Below are 26,607 nucleotides of genomic sequence, written 5' to 3' on the forward strand. Positions count from 1 at the left end.
ACTTTAAAAAAATAACAAGTGTTCCACTTCCAGTATTTTTACTTCTTTAATTTGTCAACTTTAAAAATACAAATCATCAGCTTTATCAGCCTACATTTAATGGACTTCTGGTATTTACTATCATTCATTTTATCAATACATTCTCATACTTACAAATGCTTTTCTTATAATATAATCATACATGCACTTATTTAGAAATTTAGCTAATTAAGAAAGATATCTATAATTCACAGTATCAACATTTCTCAATAATTTGAAAATAACTTCAATAATACTACATTTTCAACATTATAATTTCTTATAATATAAATTCTTACAATATAAACATTATAAGAAATAGATAATGGGGACTTCTGGGTCAAAATGGTGGCTTAACAACGTGCGCATTTTAGTTCGTCCTCCAGAACAACTACTATATAACCAGAAACAGTACAGAACAGCTCCCGGAGCCATGACAGTGACCAGACACACAGCGTACCCCAGTCTGGACCAGCTGGACCAGGTGCGAGCACCCCCCAGAACTGTGAGTTCCCAAAGCTGCGGCAGCCAGCGCCCCTTCCCCACAGGCCACTTCCCAGAGGGGAAAGGAAAGGACTTTACCAGCAGCAGGGACTGGGCACAATCAAATGCCAACTGTGGAACTAATTAACAAATTCTGACTACTAAAAATAGGCCCCCAGCTTAGGTGAACCTGATCAAAGCGGAGGTTGCTCATTTTTGCCCCGATGCCAAGGGGGCAGGACTGACAGAAAGAGGGGGAAAAAAAAAAGAAGGAAACAGAGGTTTTTGCGGCTGTGTATCTACAAAGGCTTGAGTGCCTCTGGATACAGCAGCAGGACTTTTCAGGCTGCAACTACACCAGGCATAGGCAGAAGTGAGCTCTTTTGGGGGCTTATCTGGAGCTTCTGCCTTCCCCAGGGGAGGGGTGAAGCCCCATCCAGGTGGAATCCCTCCATTAAGGAATTCAGACACCAGGGCTTGGCAATTTGAGCCATTAAAACCAGCCTACAACCTCTCTTCTGTCTCCACCACGCCCCCAGCAGGGAGAGTCTGCCAAAGTTAAAGGTACCACATCATCTTATGCTGGTGGGACCTGCAGTCAGACAAGCACCACATACTGGGCAGGATAAGAAAAACAGAGTCCAGAGACTTCACAGGAAAGTCTTTCAACCTGCTGGGTCTCACCTTCAGGGAAAACCGACGCAGGTGACTCTTTCCTCCTGATAGAAGGCCAGTTTGGTCTGGGAAAATCTGTCTGGGGTCTATAATATCTAAGTAGACCCTCCTAAGTGTGTGTGTGGGAAAGGCACCACACAAGCAGGACAAGAAACAAGAAAACAAGAACTGAAAAATTCTCCTCTGTTAAACAAAACTTAAGCTAAAGGTCCAGATAAAGCTGAACAGAATGTCAAAGAACAGATAGACAACAAATTCATCAAGCAAGAAAACCCTAGATAAAAGAAGTGAAACAATCTCCAGAATAAACTAATTAAGGTAATTAAATGCCTAGACGCCAGCAAAAAATAACAAATCACACTAGGAAAATTGAAGATATGGCCCAGTCAAAGGAACAAACCAACAATTCAAATGACATACAGGAGCTGAAACAGTTAATTCAGAATGTACGAACAGACATGGAAAACCTCATCAAAAACCAAATCAATGAATTGAGGGAGGATATAAAGAAGGCAAGGAAAGAACAAAAAGAAGAAACTGAAAGTCTGAAAAAACAAATCACAGAACTTATGGGAATGAAAGACACAGTAGAAGAGATGAAAAAAAAAAACAATGGAAACCTACAATGGTAGATTTCGAGAAACAGAACATAGGATTTCTGAACTGGAGGAAAGAACATCTGAAATCTGACAAGAAACAGAAAATATAGGGGAAAAAATGGAAAAATATGAGCAGGGATTCAGGGAATTGAATGATAATATGAAGCGCATGAATATACATGTTGTGGGTGTCCCAGAAGGAGAAAAGAAGGGAAAAGGAGGAGAAAAAGTAATGGAGGAAATTATCACCGAAAATTTCCCAACTCTTATGAAAGACTTAAAATTACAGATCCAAGAAGTGCAGCGTACCCCAAAGAGAATAGATCCAAATAGACATACTCCAAGACATTTAATAATCAGAATGTCAGAGGTCAAAGAGAAAGAGAGAATCTTGAAAGCAGCAAGAGAAAAGCAAGCCATCACATACAAGGGAAGCCCAATAAGACTATGTGCAGAACTCTCAGCAGAAACCATGGAGACAAGAAGACAGTGGGATAATGTATTTAAATTATTAAAAGAGAAAAACTGCCAACCAAGAATTCTATATCCAGCAAAATTGTCCTTCAAAAATGAGGGAGAAATTAAAACATTTTCAGACAAAAAAATCACTGAGAGGATTTGTGACCAAGAGACCAGCTCTGCAAGAAATAATAAAGGGAACACTAGAGACAGATACAAAGACAGAAGAGAGAGGTATGGAGAAGAGTGTAGAAAGGAAGACTATGAGTAAAGGTAAAAAGAAGGAAAATTAGATATGACATATGAAATCCAGAAGGCAAAAATAGTAGAAGAAAGTACTACCCATGCAGTAATAACACTGAATGTTAATGGATTAAACTCTCCAACCAAAAGACATAGTCTGGCAGAATGGATTAAAAAACAGGACCCATCTATATGCTGTCTCTACTCAAAGGACACGAGGCCAAGGACACAAATGGATATTTACACACCAATGTTTATAGCAGCATTACTAACAATTACCAAGAGATGGAAACAGCCAAAACGTCCATCAACAGACAGTTGGCTAAACAAACTGTGACATTTACATAAGATGGAATATTATGCAGCTGTAAGACAGAATAAAGTTATGAAGTATGTAACAACATGAATGGACCTTAAGGACATTATGCTGAGTGTGATTAGCCAGAAACAAAAGGACAAATACTGTATGGTCTCACTGATATGAACTGACATTAGTGAATAAACTTGGACTATTTCCTTGGTAACAAAGAACTACTGACAATATTTGTTGTCAATGAAAAACTTAAAGCTTTGAAGTAGAAATCAGAATTTTGGACAACTTATGTCGATATCCTCGAGTCAAAACTACCACAAACTAGGCTATGTAAGTCCTGAAACTCAGATGTGACAATCTCTCCAAAAACATCAGCCAGTTCCATTTACATATTGTTGACAGCCCTTTTCAACATGAAAAAAATTAGAATGGGCATAACCCAAATATACCAAAGACAGGGAGAAGGATCAAAGGAGAAGGAGGAGTTATAACAGAGAAGTTAGGATTTTACAAATAAGTATTACTGCTGAATCATTATATCAATATTTCTTTTTAGTCTCCAGTGTGTTGAAGCAGCTAGAAGGAAAAACCTAAAATTGGGGAACTATAACCCATACTAAAGTTTGAAATCTGTTCTATAGCTACTTATTAAAATGTACTTTGAAATGTTAAAAAAAAAAAAGAGATAATGAAGCTTCACCCCTAAAAGATTATCAGGAAAGTTAAAATGAGAATTGACACAAAAGAGAATTAACTGTTTCTTAAAACACCAAAAAGTGAACCCAGCACAGCATAGAACTCAAGGCTATTTTCTTCCTGGTTTTCTCACACTTTTGAAAAAAATGAAACAATGAATTAGACTGCCATGAGCAAAGAATATCAGGTTCGGTTTCATACTTCACGCTTGATTGTCTTGGTCTAAGCATGGTCTGAATTATAACATTTATTCAAACTCTTTGTGGTTTGCTCTCTATAATAAAGCCCATAACGAAGAGACATGCCCTTAAAAAATGGTTGACACCAACCAAAAGACTGAGCTTTACAGTAAACAACATTCTCCTGTTTTTCTCCAACATGTAAACAAAGACTTTCAGCTATTACTTTCAAAATTAGATCAATACTAAGAATTTAAGAGACACTCACATCTTCAGCAAGAGAAATGACTTTAACTATGTAACTATAATTCTATTTGACTTACTGAGATCTAAAAAACAAACTAGCCAAGAAATACACCTCCCCCTCCCCCAAAAAAAGCCTCACAAATGGGGGAAAAAATGCTAACCACTCTATAGTGGGTCACAGTTGATAAAAGTATAAAATATCTTACCCTTTTAGCTTAAACCTGAAAGTACCAAGTGGTGGGCAATCTTGAGGCCCAGTAATGAGGATATACTTTTTGTTTCCTTGCCATCAAGAAAATTCCTTGTTTAACTTTCCTTAAATGCTTTAGGGACACATTGCCTGAACAAATAGCAACTTCGAATTAATAAGGAGCGGTATTTCACCAGAATGCTGGAATCACCAAGTCATTTTAGAGCATTACGTAGAATATAGTTTGACAAAATGCATAAAGCAGAAAGACCACAAATGTCCCCAAGATATTCAATTTATGAATGGTAAGCTTGATTTCTAAACATTGTATGACAGCGTTCCTTCCTTGTAGCTTTTCAGATCATGGTATCACTGAGCCAACATGCATCCACCAATCAGTCAAATTTTATTCCATTCATTTCATGACAATAATTACCAAAGTACCAGGAAAGCTTTACTTCCAAGATGCCACAAAAGTGTGCTTTATGACTGACTCAATCAACTGGTTAGCTAGTTATAGAGAAATACGTTTAAGTCATCCAGTACACCAGGCTGAGTTCCACCATGGTCTTGCCTTTGAAACAGCCAAATAGGTTGGGAAGGAAGGGACAGGGGCAAAGTTGGTTGAGCACACCCTAGCAAATCGCGTTCCCATGCTCCTAGATATGGGAAAACCTGCGGACTCCAGGTGGAATGTACCTTTACCTACCTGGGAGCACTAGTAAGATTTTCCAACATGATTTCCAAAAGGACCGCCTCCGGAAGACGGCATTTCCAGGAGTGACGTTAAAGCTTCATTGGCGCGGTTTCGCTGGCGCTGCAATGTCATTCCCAGAAGTACTACCTTCAGGAGGCGGGTCCTGGTGGGAATGATATCACAGTATGACAAGAATTGTCAGCATACCTGTGAATAGGCACAGAAAAGTGGGTAACAGAATCCCTGCATTGCTGCAATCAGAACACAGTGACATTCTATTTCTATCTGTACCTTATTTCTTTGGTCTTCTTGAAGACAGGTTTCCCTTCCTTTTCTTCTCCAATGTCAAACAGGTCTGAATACAGCTCCTTGTTCTTATGGTCCACCTGGAAAAGTGCACAACGGTCGGCATTCACCAGGTTTTTTGCATATATCTAAAGGCAAACAATAAAACAAGAGTCAGCCAATAAGGAATTCAGAGAATTTACAGCTGGACTTAATCATGAAAAACATATTAATTTCAGCTACTCTGTACTTCAACCGGGTGGGAAATTAACATTATAAATCAATAAATGTATACAAATATATATTATACATAAATATTTTATAAATATTTATATTCATAATTTAGTGCTATAAATACAAATACATTTAAACTTATAAATAAAGTATAGGCATTTAAAAAAATTCATTCATGAATGTATGCATTATATGTTTCCATGAAAAATGGTGAGGTCTTAGGGCTTGGAAAGCTATGCTTTTACTGTATGAAAAAAATTTCCTATGGTACTAAATAAATAAAATGGTGGGACACACATTTGCAATCTAAGATGATAACTTGACTGTGGGCATAGCCAAGGTTGTGTCCCCTGAGAGGCAACATCAGAGACTACAAACAAGGGACATGTTTGTGTGTTGCGGGAGGGAGATGGCAGAGTCATTACACTGAGAGAATACCACAGGGACTAAACAAGAAAATAGCAAATCCTGGGGGAGAGTGGAGGGAGTACCCAGAGTTACCCTATTATCTATGACAGCCAGTTATCAACAAAAAGTTATGAGACATGCAAAGAACAGGGAAGTACGACCCCACAATGGAAAAACTGTATGTGATAAACTATGAGAGCAGCCAGTAGCCGGATTTAATAGAAAAAAAACTATGAAAGCAACCAGTAGGTGGACTTCATAGAAAAAGACTGCAAATGATGTATAATTTATACATTAGAAATATGTTCAAAGAACTAAAGGAAGCCATAATTAAAGAAGCAAAGGAAGGTATGATGTCAATATCTTATCATATAGAGAACATCAATAAACAGAAATTTTAGGAAAGAATCAATCTAGAGTTAAAAAGCACAATAACTGAAATGAAAAACTGAATAGAGAGAGAGGACATTACACTGACCTCACAGAAATAAAAAGGGTCATAAGACGATTCCATGAACTGTATGTCAATAAATTAGGCAAACTGGATGATATGGACAGATTCCTAAAACACACAAACTATACTGACCAAGAAGAATTAATATCACTCCTGCTCAAACTCTTCCAAAAAAACTGAAGAAAGAGAACACTACCTAACTCAAATATTGTATGATCTCACTGATATGAACTAATTATAGTTAGAATCTAGAATATAGATTACCAGGGGATAGACTGGGGATAGAGAATGTGAGTTGATGCTTAATTTATACAGAATTTTTATTTAGGTTGATTGTAAAGGTTTGGAAACAGATGGTGGTGATAGTAGCACATTATTGTGAGTGTATGTAACAACACTGAATTACATAACTGAAAGTGGTTAAAAGGAACTTAAGGTCATACATGTTTCTGGAAAAAAAATTTAAAGATAAAGCATTAAAAGATATTTAACATGGTGAACCGTACTGTAGATGATGGACTTTAGTTAATAGAAGTACGAATATGGTCTTTCATGAATTACAACAGAAGTACAACACTAATAACAAGGGGTCAATAACAGAGAAAAATACATATAATATAAAATATGGACATTAGCTAATAGTACTCTCACCTTTCATCAATTGTAACAAAGGTAAATACTGTTATACAAAATAGTACGATGATAAAAAAAGAGCAATCTCCAAGTACCCCTAAAAAGTGGGAAAGAAAGATTAAAGGTGATGATGGAGTTATATGAATATGACTGCTGAATTATTAAATGGATATTTATTTTAGTCTCCAATATCTTAGAGCAGCTAGAAGTAAAAACTTAAAATTATGGAATTATAACTCATACCAAACTCTGAAATCTGTTCTACAACTAACTGTTGTACTGTGCTTTGAAATTTATTGCTTTTTTGTATATGTTATTTTTCCTATGCAAAAAAAATGTCCATTGTGATGATAAAAAAAAATGTATTTCTTGTAGCCTATTATATTCTGGAGCAGTTAAAAGGAAAAATCTAAGAGGATCATTGGTAGCCCATGACAAACTCTGGGACAAACTTTTTATACAGTACAAAAAGTTAAAAAAAAAACAAAAAGAGCTATCATCAAGTTTACCAAATGACCAACACCAATGCAAGAGGATGGTCATGGGGTGGTAAATGAGAATCCTGTATTTTATATTTAATGATGGTTGTCATGTAAACCCACAACTTCTCTAATAAGATCTTTTTGTAAATTAACATGCTAAAAAGAACTCATTAGAGAGGCTTGATGGTAGATTTGAACTGGCAAGAAAAATCAGTGAACTTGAAGATAGATTGATAGACATTATACAATCCAAACAAATCAGAAAAGAAGAGAATGAAGAAAACTAAACAGAACCTCAGAGTACTCTGGGATACCATTACGTACCCACATACAGACGATGAGAGTACTAGAAGGACAGTCCCAGACAAATATGAACTGAGAGAAGTTGTTACTAACAGACCTGCCAAACAGTAAATTCTAAAGGAAGTTCTGCAGGGTCATCAAATGACCCCAGAGGGTAAAGTAACTTTACCTCATGTGAAAATAAAACAATGTGATAAAAGTAAATATTTAATTATAAAAAACAATGTAAATGCATAGTTCTTCTGGTTCAACAAAATGTAAATAAATGTATTGTTGGGCCTATAACATTTAGAAATGTAATATATTATCTAATAAAAATTCAAAATGATGGGAGAGAGAAAAGCTGTTTGGAGCTAAGGAAATGACCTTGGATGATGGTAACGCAATATAACAAAATCTATAAATATTTCTCTCCCTTCTTATGTCAACTTCTTAAAGAGCCACAAAACTATATAAAGTAATAACTGCAACAACATATTACTGAGTTTCTAACATTTATAGATATAATATGAATATCACTAATGCCACAAAAAAGAGAGAAAGGAATTAGCTATTCAGGAGTAACATTTTATATCTCATTGGAATTAAGTTAGTATAAATCTAAAGCTGAGTCTGAAGCGATTTAGATGATAAGCCCTTCAAGCAACAACTAAAGAAACAGGTCCAAAAAGTGCAATCATCATTTAAAGAAATTAAAATTCTACATTAGAAAATATTCTCTTAATGTCAAAAAAATAGTAAAGAAGAAATCAGAGGACCAAAAAAGATTTGAGACATATAGAAAACAAAAAGTAAAACTGCAGATGTAAAATCCAGCTGTGTCAATAACAACATTAAATGTGAATGGATTAAAAAATCCAAAAGGCACAGGTTGTCAAACTGGTAAGAAAGCGAGATTCAACTATATGCCATCTACAAAAGACACATTTTACATTCAAATATATCATTGATTGACAGCAAATGAACCAAAAAAGATATATCATGTAAACAGCAATCACAAAAAACTGGAGTGCCTATACTATTAACAGAAAATTGATTTTTTAAACAAAAAGTTACCAGATATAAAGAGGGACATTTTATAATATAAAATGGTTCCTCCATCAGGATAGTACAGCCATTGGAAACATATTTTCACTAAATAATAGAGAACCAAAAGACATACATGAAATGAGAAATAAACAATTCAGATATGATATCTGGACACTGCAACAGTACCCCAGTTTTAGTAATCAATAGAGCAAATAGGCAGAAGATCAACAGAGAAATAAAGAATTTGAGAAATACTATAACACGCTAAAACCTATCAGCCATCTGTGGACACTCCTCCCAACATCAGTGGAACATACATTGTTCTCCTTGAGAATACAAATTTTCGAAAAATTTAAAAGCATAGGAATAATACAATGTGCACTGACCACAATGGAATGAAATCAGAAATAAATAACCAAAAGAAATATGGGAAACTCCCAAATATATGGATATTAAACAGTACACTTCTAAATAAACTATTGGTCAAAAAAAGGGGAAATAAAATATTTTGAGGTGAAAGTAAAGACATACTACGGGATACAGCAAAAGCAGAGCTGAGAAAAAAATTTATAGGTCTAAATGTTTATATTAAAAAAGAGAAAGACCTCCAATTAAACTGAGCCATCTACCTTAAGACCCTGGAATAAGAAGAGCAAACTAATCCTAAAACAAGCAGAAAGGATATTAAAATAAAGAATAGAGACTGATGAAATAGAGAGCAGAAAAAAAATAAAGAAAAATCAATGAACCAAAAACTGGTTCTTGGAAAGACTGAAAAAACTGTAAAACCTCTAGCTAAATTGATTAAGGACAAAAGAGAGAAGACTCAACTACTAGAATTAGAAATGAAAAAGAGGAATTACTAGTGAACTTACAGAAATAAAAAAAGATTATAAAGGAATACTATGAATAAATGTATGGCAATAAATTAGATAACTTAGATGAAATGGATAAATTACTAGAGGGACACAATGTCCTGCATATTACTCAAGAAGAAATAATCAATCTGAATAAACCTAAATCAAGTTAAGAGATTGTACCACCAAGAGAAGTCTAGGGCCACACAGCTTCACTGCTGGAATCTACCAAACATTTAAAGAATAATTAATAACAATTCTTCACAATCTTCAAAAACACAGAAGAGGAGAAAATACATGGCAACTCTTCTCTGAAGCCAGTAGTATTCTAATACCAAATCCACGCAAAACCTCACAAGAAAACTACAGATAATACCTATTATAAATATGGATGGAAAAATCACACACACCCAAATACTTGCAAACTGAATTCAGCAACATATAAGAAAAAACTATACCATGACCAAGTAAGATTTAACAATAATACAGGGTTAGCCTCAATTCTGAAAACTGATCAATTAATGTAACACATCATGTCAGTAGAATAAAAAAGAAAACCACATGATCTCCACAATAGATAAAGAAAATCATTTGACAAAATCCAACACTGTCAGGATAAAACCATTCAACAAAGTAGGAATAGAAGGAAATGCCTTCAACCTGATAAAAGCCATCTGCACACACACACACACACACACACACATACACATACACACACACCCCGATAACTTCCCACCCAATGGTGAAAGACTCAGTGTTCCTCACTCTACTCAAGAACAAGTTATAGGTCTCTGCTCTTGCCACTTCCACTTACAATTTGCCTTAGGTTGCCAGGGCTTCTATAACAAACAGCACACACCAGCTGGCTTAAACAACAGGAATTTATGGTCCCTCAGTTTTGGAGGACTGAAATCAAGGTGTGAGCAGGCCAGGCTTCCTCCAAAGCCTTACTCAGTGGCTGCTGCCATCGCAAGGCCACTTGTCTCCTTCCATCTCCTCCTCCTATGTCCGAATTTCCTTCACTTCTAGAGATTCCAGTCATATGGACTTAGTACCCACCCTGATTCAGTTTGGTCTTGTCTTAAAAGATCCTATTTACCAATGAATTCCTACCCACAGGACTGGTGTTTACGATTTGAACAGGCCTTTGGGGGAAGGCAATTCAATCCGTAGCACTGTTGTACTTGAGGTTCTAGCGAGGGCAATCAAGCAAGAAAAGACATAAAAGGCATCCAGATTGGACAGAAGGAAGTAAAACTATCTCTGTGTGAAGACATCATGCTCTTCAATGGAGCCTTGCCAGAGCACTGAAGCAGTGACATAAGATAACAACACAGATACAGCTTTACTTACAGCTTAAGGTTAAAGTGCAGTTAGCTTTCTAGGAGAGAACAATAATTAAAACTAAAACTAAGTGGAATGAAGTTTAAGATCAGGAAGAATCAGTGGGAAATCCATATAAAAAGAAACTGCGTATCTTTTCAAAGTATCACTCTCCATGATAACATATAAGAAAAGGCTGCGATATTTCTTAAACGTTATTCAAAGACCCCCCCACACAATTATCAGAAGTAACAAATAATTCAAAGTGATACCTCCAGTTCACCTTTTCATAACATTTAAAAGAGCCAAGTGTTAGATAAAGTCATTTTTAAAACAAAAGGCAACCAACCTACCATTATGTGTTCAAGTAGAGAATCTATTGCGACTATGTTATCAAAGTATGTTCTGAAAAAAATGAAAGATAAAACCTGTAAGTTATCTTATTTAGAGCTCAGCACTTAAGATTTTGAATATTCATGTTAGTTTTGTTTAAATTGCAAACATAAAGATATTTTCTATATGATTTTTCTCCTTTGGTGACAATAATCACTAATATTATTTTAAAGAGATAATGAAACTTTACCAATGATCTTACAATAAAAACTCCAATTCCAAAGGATTCATTAAATAATTATTATTTTGATAAGTACTAATGTAAGGAATTTGTAACATTTAACTAAAACTATACAGGAATAAAATTGGGCTGATCATATTTAATATTTTCATTAATAACTATGACCTGTAATAAAAATAATTAAATTTACTAAATCTTATCAATATGGTTAAAATATAAATGACCACTGCAAATATTGGTGAAATTTAAAATGTACTTTAACTATATAAAGAGAAATATCAGAATATCAGAATACAAAAAAAATCTAATGACTTTACACAAGTAAAATAAATATATTCACTTATAAATAGAAAGAAATGTATTAGAGGTTTATGACATATATATTATATATTTTATAAAACTGATGTAAAACAGATTAATTAATAGGCATATTGATTGAAAAGGAAAGTGTAAATAAGTACTCTTACTAAAAATGCTCCTGGTTAGGTACCACTTTTGGTTTATGTAAACTGAGCAACATTTTCATAAATAATAACAACAAATTTGATTTAACAAGTGAACTACTAATTTTGAAGACACAACTTTAGAAAAAGCTTAATTACACTATACACTGAGGAATATACTGCAAGGAAGATGGTGCGATAAATTGATTTTCCAGTAGAAGAAAATCATGAGAGAATAAATGTAAAGCATTATATGAGGAATTTAATTAGACTTCTGGAGACTTGGGAAATATGAAAATACATTAGAAAGGGAAGGTTCACAACTTTACTTTTTACACGTTCACAAGTATTATTATCACGTGTCCCCAAAATATTATGCTTAATTATTCTGTTTAGCTGGCTTATGTGATCGGTGCCATATTTCCCTAATTTTATATTTCAAAAAATAAGTTAAACTTGAACTAGTAACTTCAAACTAATTAGTCATGGGAATTACAATACCTCTTTCTGAGTAAAATAAGTGTAGCCAAAGTGACATGGGAGAGATGACATACATCATTACCACTGCTGGAGGCCGTGGACAAACTGGTGCATCGTTCCTTCAGTAAGCTTGTAGGAAGTCACGACCCTGAAGTTACCACCTGGGGTATTTTTTGGATTTGAATAGTTAAGTTGATGATTCAGATATATAGATAATCTCTCTTGTAGTAAGCAAAACAATATGCACCCAGTCTGTAATCAATATCTGTAATTGATTTCACTGCCAGCTTAAGAGAGGTTTCCTAGGTCAAACTTTAGGGAAGTAGAACATTTTCTGAAAAGTGATCACTGAGTCACTGTCTTTGGGAAAAGTAATATAACAATAATATATTTTAATTTACTGGCATTTGTAGAAAATACCATAGAGGATTTTTTGGAAAATAAACTAGATCACCTGCTCTCCTCTCTACTGCTGTCAGTTTTCACCTGCAAAAATAGAAATACTTTGTGCCTTCATTTGTTCTAAGCACTTCTGTTTAGAAAATACACATCAAATTGAAAAGTATTATCATCACATATATATATATATATATATATATATATATATATATATATATATATATATGTTATTCTTCACTTGTGAAGTGAATACAGTGGGATGTAACTCTATAGGCCAAAGTATGATCAACCATTCATCTCATCAGCCTACTTATGTCAGAAAATGATCTTAGTTTTGGGCTGTGGCAGATGTTAGTTACCACTGTCAAGGTCTGTACGTAATTTAAACCATGGTTCAATAAGAGCTACTACTTAGCTGTAAAGTAAAAATGAATGCTTACTTTGATACGTCGAGTAGAAAATCATTCAATTCAGTCTGTTTGGCAAGACCTCTGCATACCTGGCATATAAAATAATGGCTATTAATTATAAGAGATTACTACTTTTATAAGATTAAAATGTTCAGGTACTATTTGCCATATTCATTTTAAAAGGCCTAATGGAATCATTTGGTTTATAATGCAAGAATAAGACCATAACAACAAATATTTACTGAATGCTTAAACGTGCAAAGCAGTGGTTAAAGTACCTTAGGTTTTTTAAATCTCATTTAATCGGCACAATACACCATGGGCTTGGGATATGCATTTTATAACTGATGCATAAGGAAGCTGAGATACTGGCAGCCTGCCTCCAGACTCAAACCTGAACATCACTTTAAACTTAAATTATACCTTAAAAAGTTGTACTTGGGTACACAGTCCACTCTACTTATATTGCCAGACCCAATAAAAAAGCCTTGCTGATCAGGCTATATTGTTATTGCTCTTTTTCTTTCTATCCTATAGTTCCTCAGCAAGCTAAGTTTGCTGAAATGGTGTAAGAAAAACAATTAAAAAGAAAAAAAAAAAGCAGTGATCTGCTGCTACCATGTTCAAGTAACCTTCCCCCAGGGAAAGTTGGAGGGTTAGCAAATTTGTTTGCTTCTAATAGGGGCCTCTTTCATCTCTCTGTCAGTTGATACTAATGACAGCCAATGATGAAGGAAAATGCTAGGCAGTTTATGAACTTTTAATCGAGAGCATGTCTTTAACAGAATGAGATCATTTAAAGTTAAGATTAATATTTCCATATATCATTTAGGTACAGAGAAGCTTTAATTTAGAAAAATATATAGTAAAAAATATTAGTGCACCTCCCAAAAGAAGATTGTTCCTGGCCTTTCATTGAAAACAAATATCTCAGTAAAATTAATTACAATTGCAATTTATATATAATTACAATTATATATAAATATATAAAGACTGTAAGACACTTAAGCCAGGCCATAAGCAAATATAAGTGAATAAATAAAATAAATCAAAATTTAAAAAATATAATAAGTATTCCAATATCCAAAAATAACGCATTAGGTTACTTTATTAACATTCACGTCAATTTCCACTGCTGCATTCTGAACAGCTCTTCTCTCTCTATAAGTCCATGTGAAAACGTCATAAAAACTCACCTGCACTTGATGTATTGCTACTGAAGCCCAGGCAAGATTTGCTGTTGCAACCTAAAAAATCAAAGATGGAACTAGTTTTTATTAGTCACATGGGAGCTATTCCAACAAAGGGCTCTAGTAAAAATGTGTAAGAAGAATTTTCTATGGTCTCTGAGCTTTTGACATTTTGCCAGACACAGCACCAAATACTTAGAAGGTTTCCCTTTTAAATTATTCATTTCTATCTAAATGAGTTTAATGCTCTCCTGTTTCTCTTAATTTGAGGTAAGAAGAAAGATAAACTGATTGTTGAAAGCAATGGAGATTCTACTGATTTGAAAGTAAAATGATAATTTTTCAATTTAACAAAAGACACTACTGAAATGTCCTCTCATCACTTTAAAATGATGACATATTTCCAACACATAAAAATCCTTTGTAAATATTAGCTGGCAAGATAACAAAGTAATAGTTCTTTTCTACGTCCCTTCACATTCGTTCATTTAACAAGTATTTTGCTTATAAAAAAAAAGTGATTATATCTCCAATTTAACCAAACCGCGTTCTATACAATGCGAAATAAAAGTGTTAAAATCATTAGTATTAGTATCAAAATACTATTAACTGAATTGTAATGTTAAATATTCATTCATTCATTTAACAATATTAGTGAGAACTTTCTACAAGCTAGACAGAACTAAATTTCTAGCAGGCAATGTTTAAGGCCCCACCTCCTGATGGCTGAGACAAAAGGCCTCTTTGCCCCAGTGCCGGTAGAGCTCAAGAATACCAATCAAATCACCGATTGCTGTGACAATAGGTAAACAAAGAACGGACTGGATACGAGTCCCTGATTCCAGTCCAGTGCCTCTTGGGAAACGTTCATCCTGAAAAATAACAGGGAAAATCATACAAACTCAGTTAAAGAAATGGAATCTTTACGTTGTGATTCTTTCTTCTATCAAAAATTGCCCTATAGGGCGGGCCGCGGTGGCTCAGCGGGCAAAGTGCTTGCCTGCTATGCCGGAGGACCTCGGTTCGATTCCCGGCCCCAGCCCATGTAACAAAAACGGAGAAACAGAATACAATAAAACAAGAAAATGTTTAAAAATGTTTCCCTTTCTTCCTTCCTTCCTTCCTTCTATCCTTCCTTCCTTCTCTCTGTCTTTCCTTTAAAAAAAAAAAAAAAAAAAAAAAAAAAAAAATTGCCCTATACTTGTAATCAATAAAAAGTGTGTTTTTCCAAAGAAAAACCCAATGACGATGGCCATCATAAGTTTTATTTAAGAAGATGAGTATTTTTAGCAACACGAACTGTATTTTACCTTATTTGATAGTAATGTTTCTTTATCTTTGCACACTAAAAATGTATTGAATGAATGCATGTTAATTTCACAAAATAACAATATTAGTAATTACAATGAACAACATTAATTCATCACTTTTTATGTCTCAGAATGGTTCTAAGGGCTTTACAAGTATGTCACAGATGAAAATTACTCCAAACAAAAATACCATATGAAGGAAATTGTGTATAAAACTATTTTCTGTTCAATTTTTAGAGTTAGAATAACACAAAAGTGTATGTAATTAGCATTCGTTTTAATTGAAGCTCAGAGGCCCATATTGCATATTAAGTATTCAAATCACCTGATAGTTATCATTTATCATAAGAAATGAAATTAGTAATTTGACTTCTAGTTTCCTAATTTTCTACCATAGCAAAATCACTCAAAGGAAGTTTAGGAAAATAGAATAAATCAGGATAAAAAAAATTCTATTTATTCAATTTTCACTGTAAGAAGCTATTAGGCTTGGATAAAAAAATTTTCATTAAGGATCCTACAAATCTCTATTCGCAATTACAGAATTTTTGAAAACTAGGATACACCAGGCATTTCAAATGACAATTTAATGGCATCTACCTGAAACCACTGTTTTCTTGGCTAAAGTTACCTGATATCTTCAAGATTATACAGATAATGAGTGGCAAAACCAAAACCAAAATCCAAGTTTCATGACTCCAGCTTAGCAATTTTTAAAGCAAATGTATTATACCTACGGATTTGTTTGCATTCTGGTTACTTTTAAAGTCCATGATCTGTTCACTGAAATTACATCAAAATAGCCATATACTCTGGGGAAGACTGCATTGCATTAAGGGCCCCACCTTTCCATATCTCCCTGTTCTATGTCCTTGGTTAGTGCCCTCCAAAACAGACTCTGGGCTCGGCCAGGTGATTATTCTCTGGCCAAAGTATAGCAAATTTGATGCAAGCAGATGCTTGAAAACTCACATTTCCACTTCTTCTCTTAGCCCCACCTCCATTGTAAGAACATAACCAGGCTAATCTCACTGGAGGGATGTGGGAGGTATATGGAAAGCTGACTCAGCCCTACTCAGGCTGTCTGCGAGCAGCCAGCTCCCCAGTGATGGCCTGGTGACTCAGAAGCATGGGGACGTCCAGCTGAACCTAAGCCAGATGAGCAGAATGGCCCAGCCCATAGACTTGTGAGAAATAACAACACTTAGATTTGGGGTAGTTTGTCACACAGCAATAGCTAACTCATTCATTTACATCCTGCCAGGATACGAAACACAAAAGAGCAGTCATACAGTTTGTATGAGTATAAATGTACATTTTGATGCTTAACCAAGCAGACGTGAGTCAAAATCAGAACTACCCAAATCTAGTGTGTATATAAGGTCTGATTTTTTGAGTACAAAAGATTAATTTACATATGGGTTCATCTGTTTGGCATCTTGCTTCGTCCTTTTATTTTATAAAATGTTTTAACTTCTATCATCAAAATGATGTTGCATTTCTTAATTAAATACTTCAGTATAAAAGTAACATAAAAAGTTGAAAAGCCACTTACTCCCAGAATGTCTTCCACCAGCAGTGTTTTTCTAGACTTGGCTACATAAGCAGAAATCGTGGTACCCTGGGAAATAGGTCCAGCAGGGATGAGCCGTGGTTTTCCTTCCTTTACTCCAGGTGGTGTGAACACACAAAGACTCTGAGGAGAATAAAAGGAAGATATTTTACAGACTTGTACTGAACATTTGTACAATATGAAATATATCTAAACAAAATGTACTAATCAGAGGCAATCCATGAGCCAAGTATGAAAATTAAGAAAAGCATTTTGCAATGATCAAACTGGACTATCTGAGGTGAAATCTCTCATGTTCCTGAGTCATGCAAAATACAGGTGACATATAGGTTTTCAACGAATGTCCAGGCACAGAAAAACCCTTTAAGTAACTGAATATTCTGACTCATAGAAAATGATGAAAAAAATGAATCCTATAATTAGTTCAAGAAACTATCATTCAGGAACAAACATTGGACCCAAACTCCCAGTAGACTTGATACAAGTATATGAAGACAGTATCAGTAGCTGTGAATCAAAGCAATTTGGTTATATTTTAGATTTTCATTAAAAATCTTTCTTTAGTAGAACACTATTTCTCTTTTTAAGACTCAGTCAGTTCACATTCCTTAAACTGGGTAGGTCAAATTTTCAGACTTACAATATTCTTGATAAACATTTTGGTCCTTTGGAGCAAAAATTTTTAACAAGTCTGGGTATGTATTCCCCTTTCAAATGACTAAGTGGGAGAACCAAGTTCTAAAACTACTTCAAATTAATCAGTTGTTCTGGCTAAATCCAATCACATATTTTAAAATAATTTTTTACTAAAAAGGAAATGCAATCAAAGCAAATCAACCAAGGATTGGGGGCCATACTTTGACATAATCATATTATGATTACCTACCTTACTCAAAAACTGTTAAAGTTTAGGTAAATTCTCCACAGAGTTCACCTAATTTTTTTCTTAAGTTATATTACTGTAACTTAAAGAGTAAAAAGAATTAAAACTATTAGGAAATCCTTTTGACCTAAAACACTTCAATTACTAAGCCAATTCTAAGGTTGAGACAGTGAGTTGGATGAATTAACTAACTTAAAGTCTTAAATAAGTGATTTTCAAACTTTGTAAAGTCAGAGAACCCTTTCATCAAACAAAATCCTAAAACCAAAACCACCCTATAAGAGATGAGCTCCTTTGCTTAGGCAACTGGGAAGAGGAAGGAGGAAAGCAGAGCTTTGGCTTACCCTCGGCTGCTTGAAATAATTCACTGTAATAAAAAGTCAAATTCTAAATTCAAAATATGTATTCACAAATATATCTACATCAGTTAGGACTATGCTCATAGGTAGTATCTGAGACTATGCACAATCAATATGTAATATATGTTTAAGTGGTTCTTTTAAAAAGGATTATGCCTAAAATGTTTAAATGCAAAGTATATATTTACAGAGTGAAAAAATAGCTACATATAAGATGAGAAATGACAGTTTCATCATATCTTTAAAAGATATGATGAAAAAAGCATCGTTTCTTAAAGTTACTATAATTTTATTTTGCACTAATATACACATGGTATAGATGAAGCAAGACTTTCACTAGATTTATTTTCAGTGTCAGAACACAATTGAGCGTGTTACCCTTTTTTAAAGAAAACAGTAAACTGGAAAAGATTGAGAGAAGATTAGAAAAATGAATCAACCATAGAGACGATTGCCAGAAAAAAATTTAAGTATATGGCATATTTAACCTGAAGGAAAATCAGAAGGGACAGTGACCCTTAAACCATGAGAAAGTTAATCATAAAAAGGATGCTAAGCAACTGTTCCTTTTTGTTACCAGAGACAGAATTGAAGGAACTGAACTCAACTTGAACTGAATAGCTTAGATAACTCTTAAAGAAGAAATTTCATGACAATAATGGGAAGTAAACTTGGGAACAAGCTTCTAACAGTGCTTTGGATTTTTTGGGGGGTGAAGTGGGTGCCATGAGGGGTCTTGATTCTTTTTGGCTCTTTTTGTTTTATACAACAGATATCTTCTTTACTTGGCTAACTCGGCCAGAGGCCGTTAAAGACTGAGTAATACCTTCAACTTATACTCAGCTTCGTAATTCAATAATGATGGCATTCTTATACTTTCTTATAAGATGAAAATTTATTTGATATTATAAATCATTTATTGCCTCTATATAGGTCATTACGTGCAAATGACATACAAGAAGCAGACAAGTAAGTAGTGCACCAACAGTGTACAGAACACTATTCTGTATCTTGCACGTGCTGAAAATGAAAAATTTAGAAATCTTTCAATTTCTTGATAGAATCTGAAAAACTTATGGATGATGAAATATTTATCAAATCATTGTAAATAATTCTTTACAGTGGGTACTTTATGCTTGTTTTACTAATTAGCTCATTTATAGTCACATTTATCAAATAAAACTGTTTCTAAAGGAGACCTGAGGGTAAGTGCAAGCAAAACGCATGGTGTAAAGGCGAAAAGCTGAGAAAGGAAAGAAAAAAAGAGGAACCACCTAAGAACAGGCATCTGATTCCAAGATGTTTTCACTATTTCCCACCTCTTTATTAGTGTTTTCCTACTTTTTTTTTTCTATGATTCACCTGTGCAAAAGCTCCTTTCAGTAACATTATTACTGATTGAGGAGCAAGCCGTGGTTTCAATTTCGTGTTCTGTAACAGTATGATCTTTATGATTCTTGTAGTTTGGATTGGTTGATAAGTAGCTATTATTGCAAAAAGAAAATGCCAATATCAAACCTCTAAATTAGGAGCTAGATTATATGTTTATTTAGAAATGGGGAGAAGTTTATTAAATCTACATTTATTTATTCCATAGGAATAGTCAAATGCAGAATGGCTTATTGAATAGTATGCTTTTTTCCCAGTGACTGATGTGCCACCCTCACCATACACTAAATCCTCAAGTATACTTGGGTTTATTTATGAATTCTCAATTGTATAATACTGGTTCATGTGTCTATCACATTGTTTTAATTACTGTAAGTTTATTGTACATTTGTGACCTGGCAAGACAAGTCTCACTTTTGTCTTACTGTCTCAAAATAATTATAATTCACTCTTATAAGATATGCACTACTTTTTCTTTGGTGGAGGGTTAGTTTTAACGCATTAGCAAATACTGGATGTAAATAAATTCTACAGAAGTTTACAAAGGAAATAGGTACAATTTTCCAAAATCAGTTATAATGTTTGATACAAGGGAGGTTCAGGTTAATAAGACAATAAAAATATTACACTCACTTTTCATAGAAGGATGAACGGAAATTGTCCTTTATAAAACATCAACAGACAATACTTTAGAATTTATTAGGTAAGGGACTTCCATGTAATGCACTTAGTTTATCTGTGACATTCAGTGTTGAACTGAGTCTCTTTGATTAATTCCTGCTCTAACAAATCAATCTATAACAACTTTTATTAGCACCAAGATTTTTTAGAGGCGGGAGAGAAAACAAAACAAGGAAAAGATTCTAAGTTCTAAACCCCAACCACCTCCAGCTTTCCAGGGAACAAAATAAACTACTTCCAGGATACGAAAATTCGCAAATGCCTGCTATGGGACTTCATTTGTTTTTTGTTTGTTTGTTTAGATCTTAAATAGCGTTTTCTTTTAACTCTTTAAGACCAGCGCAGCGCCCTACCTATGTGAGAAGAGAAGATGCTTTAGAGACAGGGAGAGACTGCAGGCCTCAAGTTAGGCCCTGCAGGCTCGATTCCTTCTCTGCCATCAGCAATTTGGCAGGAAAGGCTCTGGCCAGCCCACCTCTCTACTTCCCTGCCTGGGTTTCCCATTTCAGTTGGCTGCCCTGCCACTTCTCTGGGAACCAGTCTTCCCTGACCCCCAGGAGTAGGATCTATACCCCTACTCCATTTGATTTCCTCATAGCCTCTAAGCCTTTCTTTTGGAGCCACAATAAATAGTCGTAATTAAACGTGTGCAATAATTTGCTGACTCTGTCTTTCTGGGATGGAAAACACGAAGACAATACGTGTGTCTTGTTCCCAGTTCCATCCTCAGAGCTCAGCAGGGCACCTGGCATGTGCTCAGTAAGGATCTGTGGACTAGGACTGACCGAAGCTCTCTGAATCTTACTGTCGTCACCTGGGAAACATGGGTCTTGTTGGAATCCATGAGGATGAAATGGGACACTGCTATAAAACGGTACTCAGTAGGAGCTGACCAAAAGATAACTGCTAGTCTTACTATTTTATGTCGTTCCATAGGTGCCCAGGAACTACTTCCAGGACATGAAAATTCGCAATGCCTGCTATGGTGCCTCACTTGTACTGAGAGCCCCAGGGGCAGTGCGACCGCCAGCCCGAGCCCTCCACCGGCATCACCAGAGAGCAGAGGGCCTCACCAGGAGCCTGCGGATGAACTCATTTTTTGTCAATTTTTCCAAGAAATTCATTATAAACTAGTCAATATTTTGGTGACAACAGCAAATTTTCCTATATACCCTTAAAATTAGACAACTTAAACTAGAGAAGATTGGTATCAGTAGTCGTAACTTAATAGGTTGGTTCAACAAAGGAACAAAAAGCATTCAATTCTAATGAAGCAAATTTGGTGAAATGAATAGACTCAGTGGAAAATAAATACTAGAACAGACTATTACAATTTATAAAAACAGTCTTTAATTGCTTTTTGATGTAAAGCAAAAATCTGATTCATGGACATTTACCCACCATCCTCACTTCACTCAGCAACCACTTGTCCTCATCCTTCTTCCCAAACGCTATTCAAACATCACTTTATTCATGAACCTTCAGTTTAATGTGAAAATTTTACCTCATAATAAGGGGGAAAAAAGTTATTTAGGCTTAAAAATCAGGCTTGTTATTTCCCTAACATACCACTAGATGGCAATGCATAATAAACAATAGGGATCAATAAAGCTCTGCAAGAGCTGAGAACCCCTGGATTTCCTAGGAACTTGAAATATGGATAATTCACTTTGTTTACATAATTCTAAACCAAACGTACTCAAATTTATTGCAAAACTGAATAAATAGGGTGCACGGATGATTCAGTGGTAAAATGCTTGCCTTCCCAGTGGGAGACCTGGGTTCGATTCCAGGACCATGCACCCCGCCCTCCAAAAAGAAATTAAAACTGAATAAATATATGAAGAAAAGTCTCTTGTCAGAATAATCACCCATAAGTACAGAAAATCTTATTTATACAGAAAATAAGTAGAATAGAAGATACAGTACAAATGTCATTTTTAAAAATCACGCAATTATTATTATAAACTGCAGGCTCTACAAATAATGCTTATTTCAGGCAGCTATTGAAAGCATATATATTGAAGACAAAATATGAATTTCTCCGCTTTTCCATTTTTCCACAATTCATAATCTGAAGTAACAGAGCTGTTTGAAATATACTGTCTACAGTCTGTGGCTAATAAAAATCAAATAATATGAAGGAAAGAAAACAATGTATTTGTCCTTAAAAGAGGTAGCATAGAAAGGGGAGAGCTGTATTTTGTGGAAAGCATAAACACTTTGATTTGGAAGCCTAGAAAATAAGACTTGCATAAAGGCCTTCAATTTTACCTAAACGCACGAAATTTGGAAAACCCACTAACCTGATCATTACATAAAAAGACTGAATTGGTTATTTTTTAACTATCTTTTTGGGATTTAGCGTTCTATGAGTCTAGGTATTCTTTACTCCTTTGTTTTAGTTTCCTGGTGCCAAAGCAAATACCATGCAATGGGTTGGCTTAAACAATGGGAATTTATTGGCTCACAGTTTTGAGGCTAGTGGGTGTCCAAATCAAGTTCAAATCAAGGCTATCAAGGCAATGTTGTCTTCCTGAAGACGGGCGTTCTGGTGGCTGCCAGCAATCCTTGATCCTGGGCTCCTTTCATGCAGGCAGTGCATGTGTCCGCCTCTCCCTTCTTTTCTAGCTTCCACCCACCTTGAGCTTCTTGCTTCCTGGGGCTTTCTATCTGCCCCAATTTCATTCTGCTTGTAAAGGACTCCGGTGATATAGGATTAAGACCCAAACTGACTGAGGGGGGCCACACTTTAACTGAAGCTGCCTCATCCAAAGGTCCTACTTACAATGCATTCAGACTACAGGAATGGGTTAACTTTAAGAACATGTTTTTCTGGGGTACTTAGCTCTAAATCACACATCATTCTAGTGTTTCATTTTTACTAAAAACAGATATTTAAATGAGCTAACTTACCAAACCTGTAAATTACAGAATGGTTATTTTAAAGATGACCAATATATGAAAACCTATCTATATACTTATTTTATGGACAGAAAATTTTCAAGTATAAAAGTTTTCAGCATTTATAAACAACTTTTATGGATCACAAGATAAAAACCATAATTATAATATTATAAAGTATGTTACATAAAAGTTTAAACATGTGACCAAGTATAAGTGATTGAAAAATGTAAACATAGTAAATATCAAATTATATGAAATTTAATTATGAAAAAATTACTTTTGTTTAACAGACATTTCAAAAGCACCTTGTATATGTTAGGCACTGCTATGTACAGGATACCAAAGTAAGCTGTTTCCTTTACAAGCCCCAGATTTCTAAAATATTGCTTCTGCTTGTGGCAAAAATTCCTTGAAAGGATTTTGAAGTCCCGCTCTAATAGCCACTTAGCCCCAACCTGGTTTGAACATGTCCCTTCCAACACCCCACCAAATTCAGGGTCCCAGAATGCCAGGGGTGCCTCTCCATTTGCACACATGAACACAGATTATTTGGTACATAACAGGTGTTCAAAATCAGTTTGTTGAAAATAACTGAAAGGACATCAACAAGATGGTAGAAGGAGAAAGGCTGGGGCAACAGTCCCCCACAAAAGCTTTAAACAGGAAGCAAATTCTGGGAGAACCACCTTTCTCAGAAATCTGGAGAACAGTTAAAGGGTCATTGCAACTGCATGAGTGCCAAATCAAGAAAAGGGCAACTTAAAATTGGTGGGAAACCTGGGGCACCCATGCTGGCCCTTTCCCTGTAGACCTCTCGGCTCAGTGCCGAGCCAGCCTGCGCTCTCAGTGCAGGTCCTCGTCTGGGGCCAGAGGGAGCGGAGGAACCCTGGTTCACACACAGGGCCATGTGTGCCTATGCCAATGGGCCAGGTGGCACCCTTAAGGACTGACATAGGACACTCATCACAGGCTTACTATCCCAAGTCCCAGAGTTTTTCCTGCACATAGAAGCAGCTCACAGGGCATATGGGATACTGTGGGAGAGTGGTCAAGTCATGACAATATGGAGCAAATGATTGCTGGCTTTGGGACTTGCCATGAGGTACCCAGGACCACGAAGAGAGACTGCATTCTAGGTGAAGGGGACATTTGGATCTACGTGGATGGGATAATATCTGAAACCATACATGTCGCAGAACAAAATGAATGTACAGAAAAGATTGGAGAGGAGCCTCCATTTTCAGGCTGGTCTTTAGACACACTGTGAGGCAGGTTAAAACTCTGATGCACTTGCTCAGGTAAACCTGTAAAGACTGGGAAAGGTGTTTAGGTTTTTCTGTTGTTGTTGTTAGTTCCTATCACCCAAAGGAATCTCGGTTATAATAACAGTTGGATACAGGCTTAAGGAAAGGACACCTCAGTGACTAAATTCCAGAGATAACATTAAAATGTTAAAATATTCAGTGTTTAATCAAAGATTATCATGTATACAAATAAACAGTAAATGATGGCCCATGCAAAGGAGCAAGAGAAAGCATCAACAATGAAGATCAGATTTTGGACATGCCAAACAAAGATTTTCTTTTAATTGTCTTAAATATATTCAGAGGCCATAAGGAAAACATGGACAAAGAACTAAAAGAAATCAGGAAAATGACAGAGGAATAAAGAGTGAATTTCAATAAAGAGAAAGAAATCATAAAAAAAGATTCAAACAGAAATGCACATGAAGAGAGAGAGGAAGCCACAGTGAAGAGTCAGAATCGCAGACAAGGGAATCTGGAAGAGAAAGGAGAGGATGTGGCCACATGATGGAAAAGCCAAGGAGCTCAAGGCCTGCTGGCCAGCCAGAGCAAAATGGACCCCAGGAGGAAGCAAGACTTCTAGCCTCTGAAACCCTGAAGACAATAAATTTCCATTGTTTCAGCCAGCCCACTGGGTGGTATTTGTCTTAGCAGCCTGGAAACTAAGGCATGATCTGATTGACACTCCTGAAAAAAAACTTGTTTTAATTATTTAAAGGTTGTATAAAATATATCTGAATTTTTTTTCATAATGCAACACTAAGCTGAAAAGAATCGAAGGAATCCATAGAAGCCTAAAATGAAGTAAATAAATCATGGGATGTATGCAAATCCCAAATATGGCTTTCCCCTTGAGGATATAAACCAAAGTCTAGATACACTGCTCTCTTAGGAAAACGGTGTGGTGAAGGGGATAAGAAATAAAACCCATGGTCTGTTTAGATGGGAAACCTAACAGGATACCCCTGAACAGAACTAGGATGCCAAAGAGCTTATTTTATGCTCCTTACACCTAATCCTGCAAGGGAACTACAAGGAAACTGAATTTTCTTGAACATAGTATTAGAGAGAAAGTAAAAATCTCCTCTGAGAAATCATTACTGCACATCATGAGGATTTGAGACTTAAATCCATTTTTGAGACTTTGTAGTCTGAAAAAATTTTAACCACGTAATTTAATTTAAAATGATCCTGGATTAGTAGTATCCTTAGGCAACTGGGAGGAACAAATGCACACCCTATCTCTAGGAAAGGAACTTCAATAAGAGCTTCTAAAATTTCTGTTTAAAAGGGCCCACAGAAGAATATGATTCACAGCAAAAAATAAACAAAACCACAAAAGACACGAGCACATAAGCTACCAGGTGTGATAGCCAAATGAAACAAAAACCAAGAAATCATAAAATTTGACATTGTAAAAGGGATATAGTTGAATATTTCAAGAAATAACGAAAATGAGATTGATAGTATGTCCAGGGAACAAAAAAACAACATTAAGAGCCACCTATAAGACATAAAAATAAAAGATAAATATTTTCAAGCATAAAGCAAAGTACATCTGGTTTAAGAAAGAATCAGTGGCTTGGAAGCTAGAAATAAATTATTTGGAATATAACAGAGAATTAAAGAGATGGGAAATGTGTAAGGCAGGATAAGCAATATGGAGGACAGAGTAAGAAATTATATATCTAATCAGAGTCCTAGAAAGAAAAGAAGGGAAATATGGCAGAAGCAACATTTGATGAGAAAAATGGTTAAGAAATTTCAAGAACTAGTGTAAGTGTATAAGTACACATCCAGTCAAAAGATGGCCATTGATCCCAGGTAGGATAAATACAAAGAAATCTACAACGAGTGAAATTTTAGTGGAACTGCAATGCAGCAAAGGCAAAGAGCATA

General features: G+C 35.3%; 1 protein-coding gene across 11 annotated transcripts in view; it reads right to left on the reverse strand.

Annotated features, from left to right (window-relative positions):
- Positions 1 to 26,607, reverse strand: part of PDE10A (phosphodiesterase 10A) — a 695,790-nt gene that overhangs the window by 72,895 nt on the left and 596,288 nt on the right. For 10 of the 11 annotated variants that reach the window (XR_013159463.1, XM_077120812.1, XM_077120814.1 and 7 more), the window contains 6 exons: positions 17,168 to 17,308; positions 15,019 to 15,174; positions 14,309 to 14,359; positions 13,143 to 13,201; positions 11,160 to 11,211; positions 5,090 to 5,232 (listed from right to left, as the gene is read on the reverse strand). Coding sequence is in view for 10 of the 11 variants with exons in the window: in XM_077120812.1 (XP_076976927.1) it covers positions 5,090 to 5,232; positions 11,160 to 11,211; positions 13,143 to 13,201; positions 14,309 to 14,359; positions 15,019 to 15,174; positions 17,168 to 17,308 (602 nt within the window). In the remaining variant the exon portion in view is untranslated. The remainder of the gene's footprint in view (positions 1 to 5,089; positions 5,233 to 11,159; positions 11,212 to 13,142; positions 13,202 to 14,308; positions 14,360 to 15,018; positions 15,175 to 17,167; positions 17,309 to 26,607) is intronic. The other variant, XM_077120813.1, reaches the window with a different exon arrangement.

The sequence above is a fragment of the Tamandua tetradactyla genome, chromosome 11 (genome assembly GCF_023851605.1).
Source record: "Tamandua tetradactyla isolate mTamTet1 chromosome 11, mTamTet1.pri, whole genome shotgun sequence".
Lineage (NCBI taxonomy): Eukaryota > Metazoa > Chordata > Mammalia > Pilosa > Myrmecophagidae > Tamandua > Tamandua tetradactyla.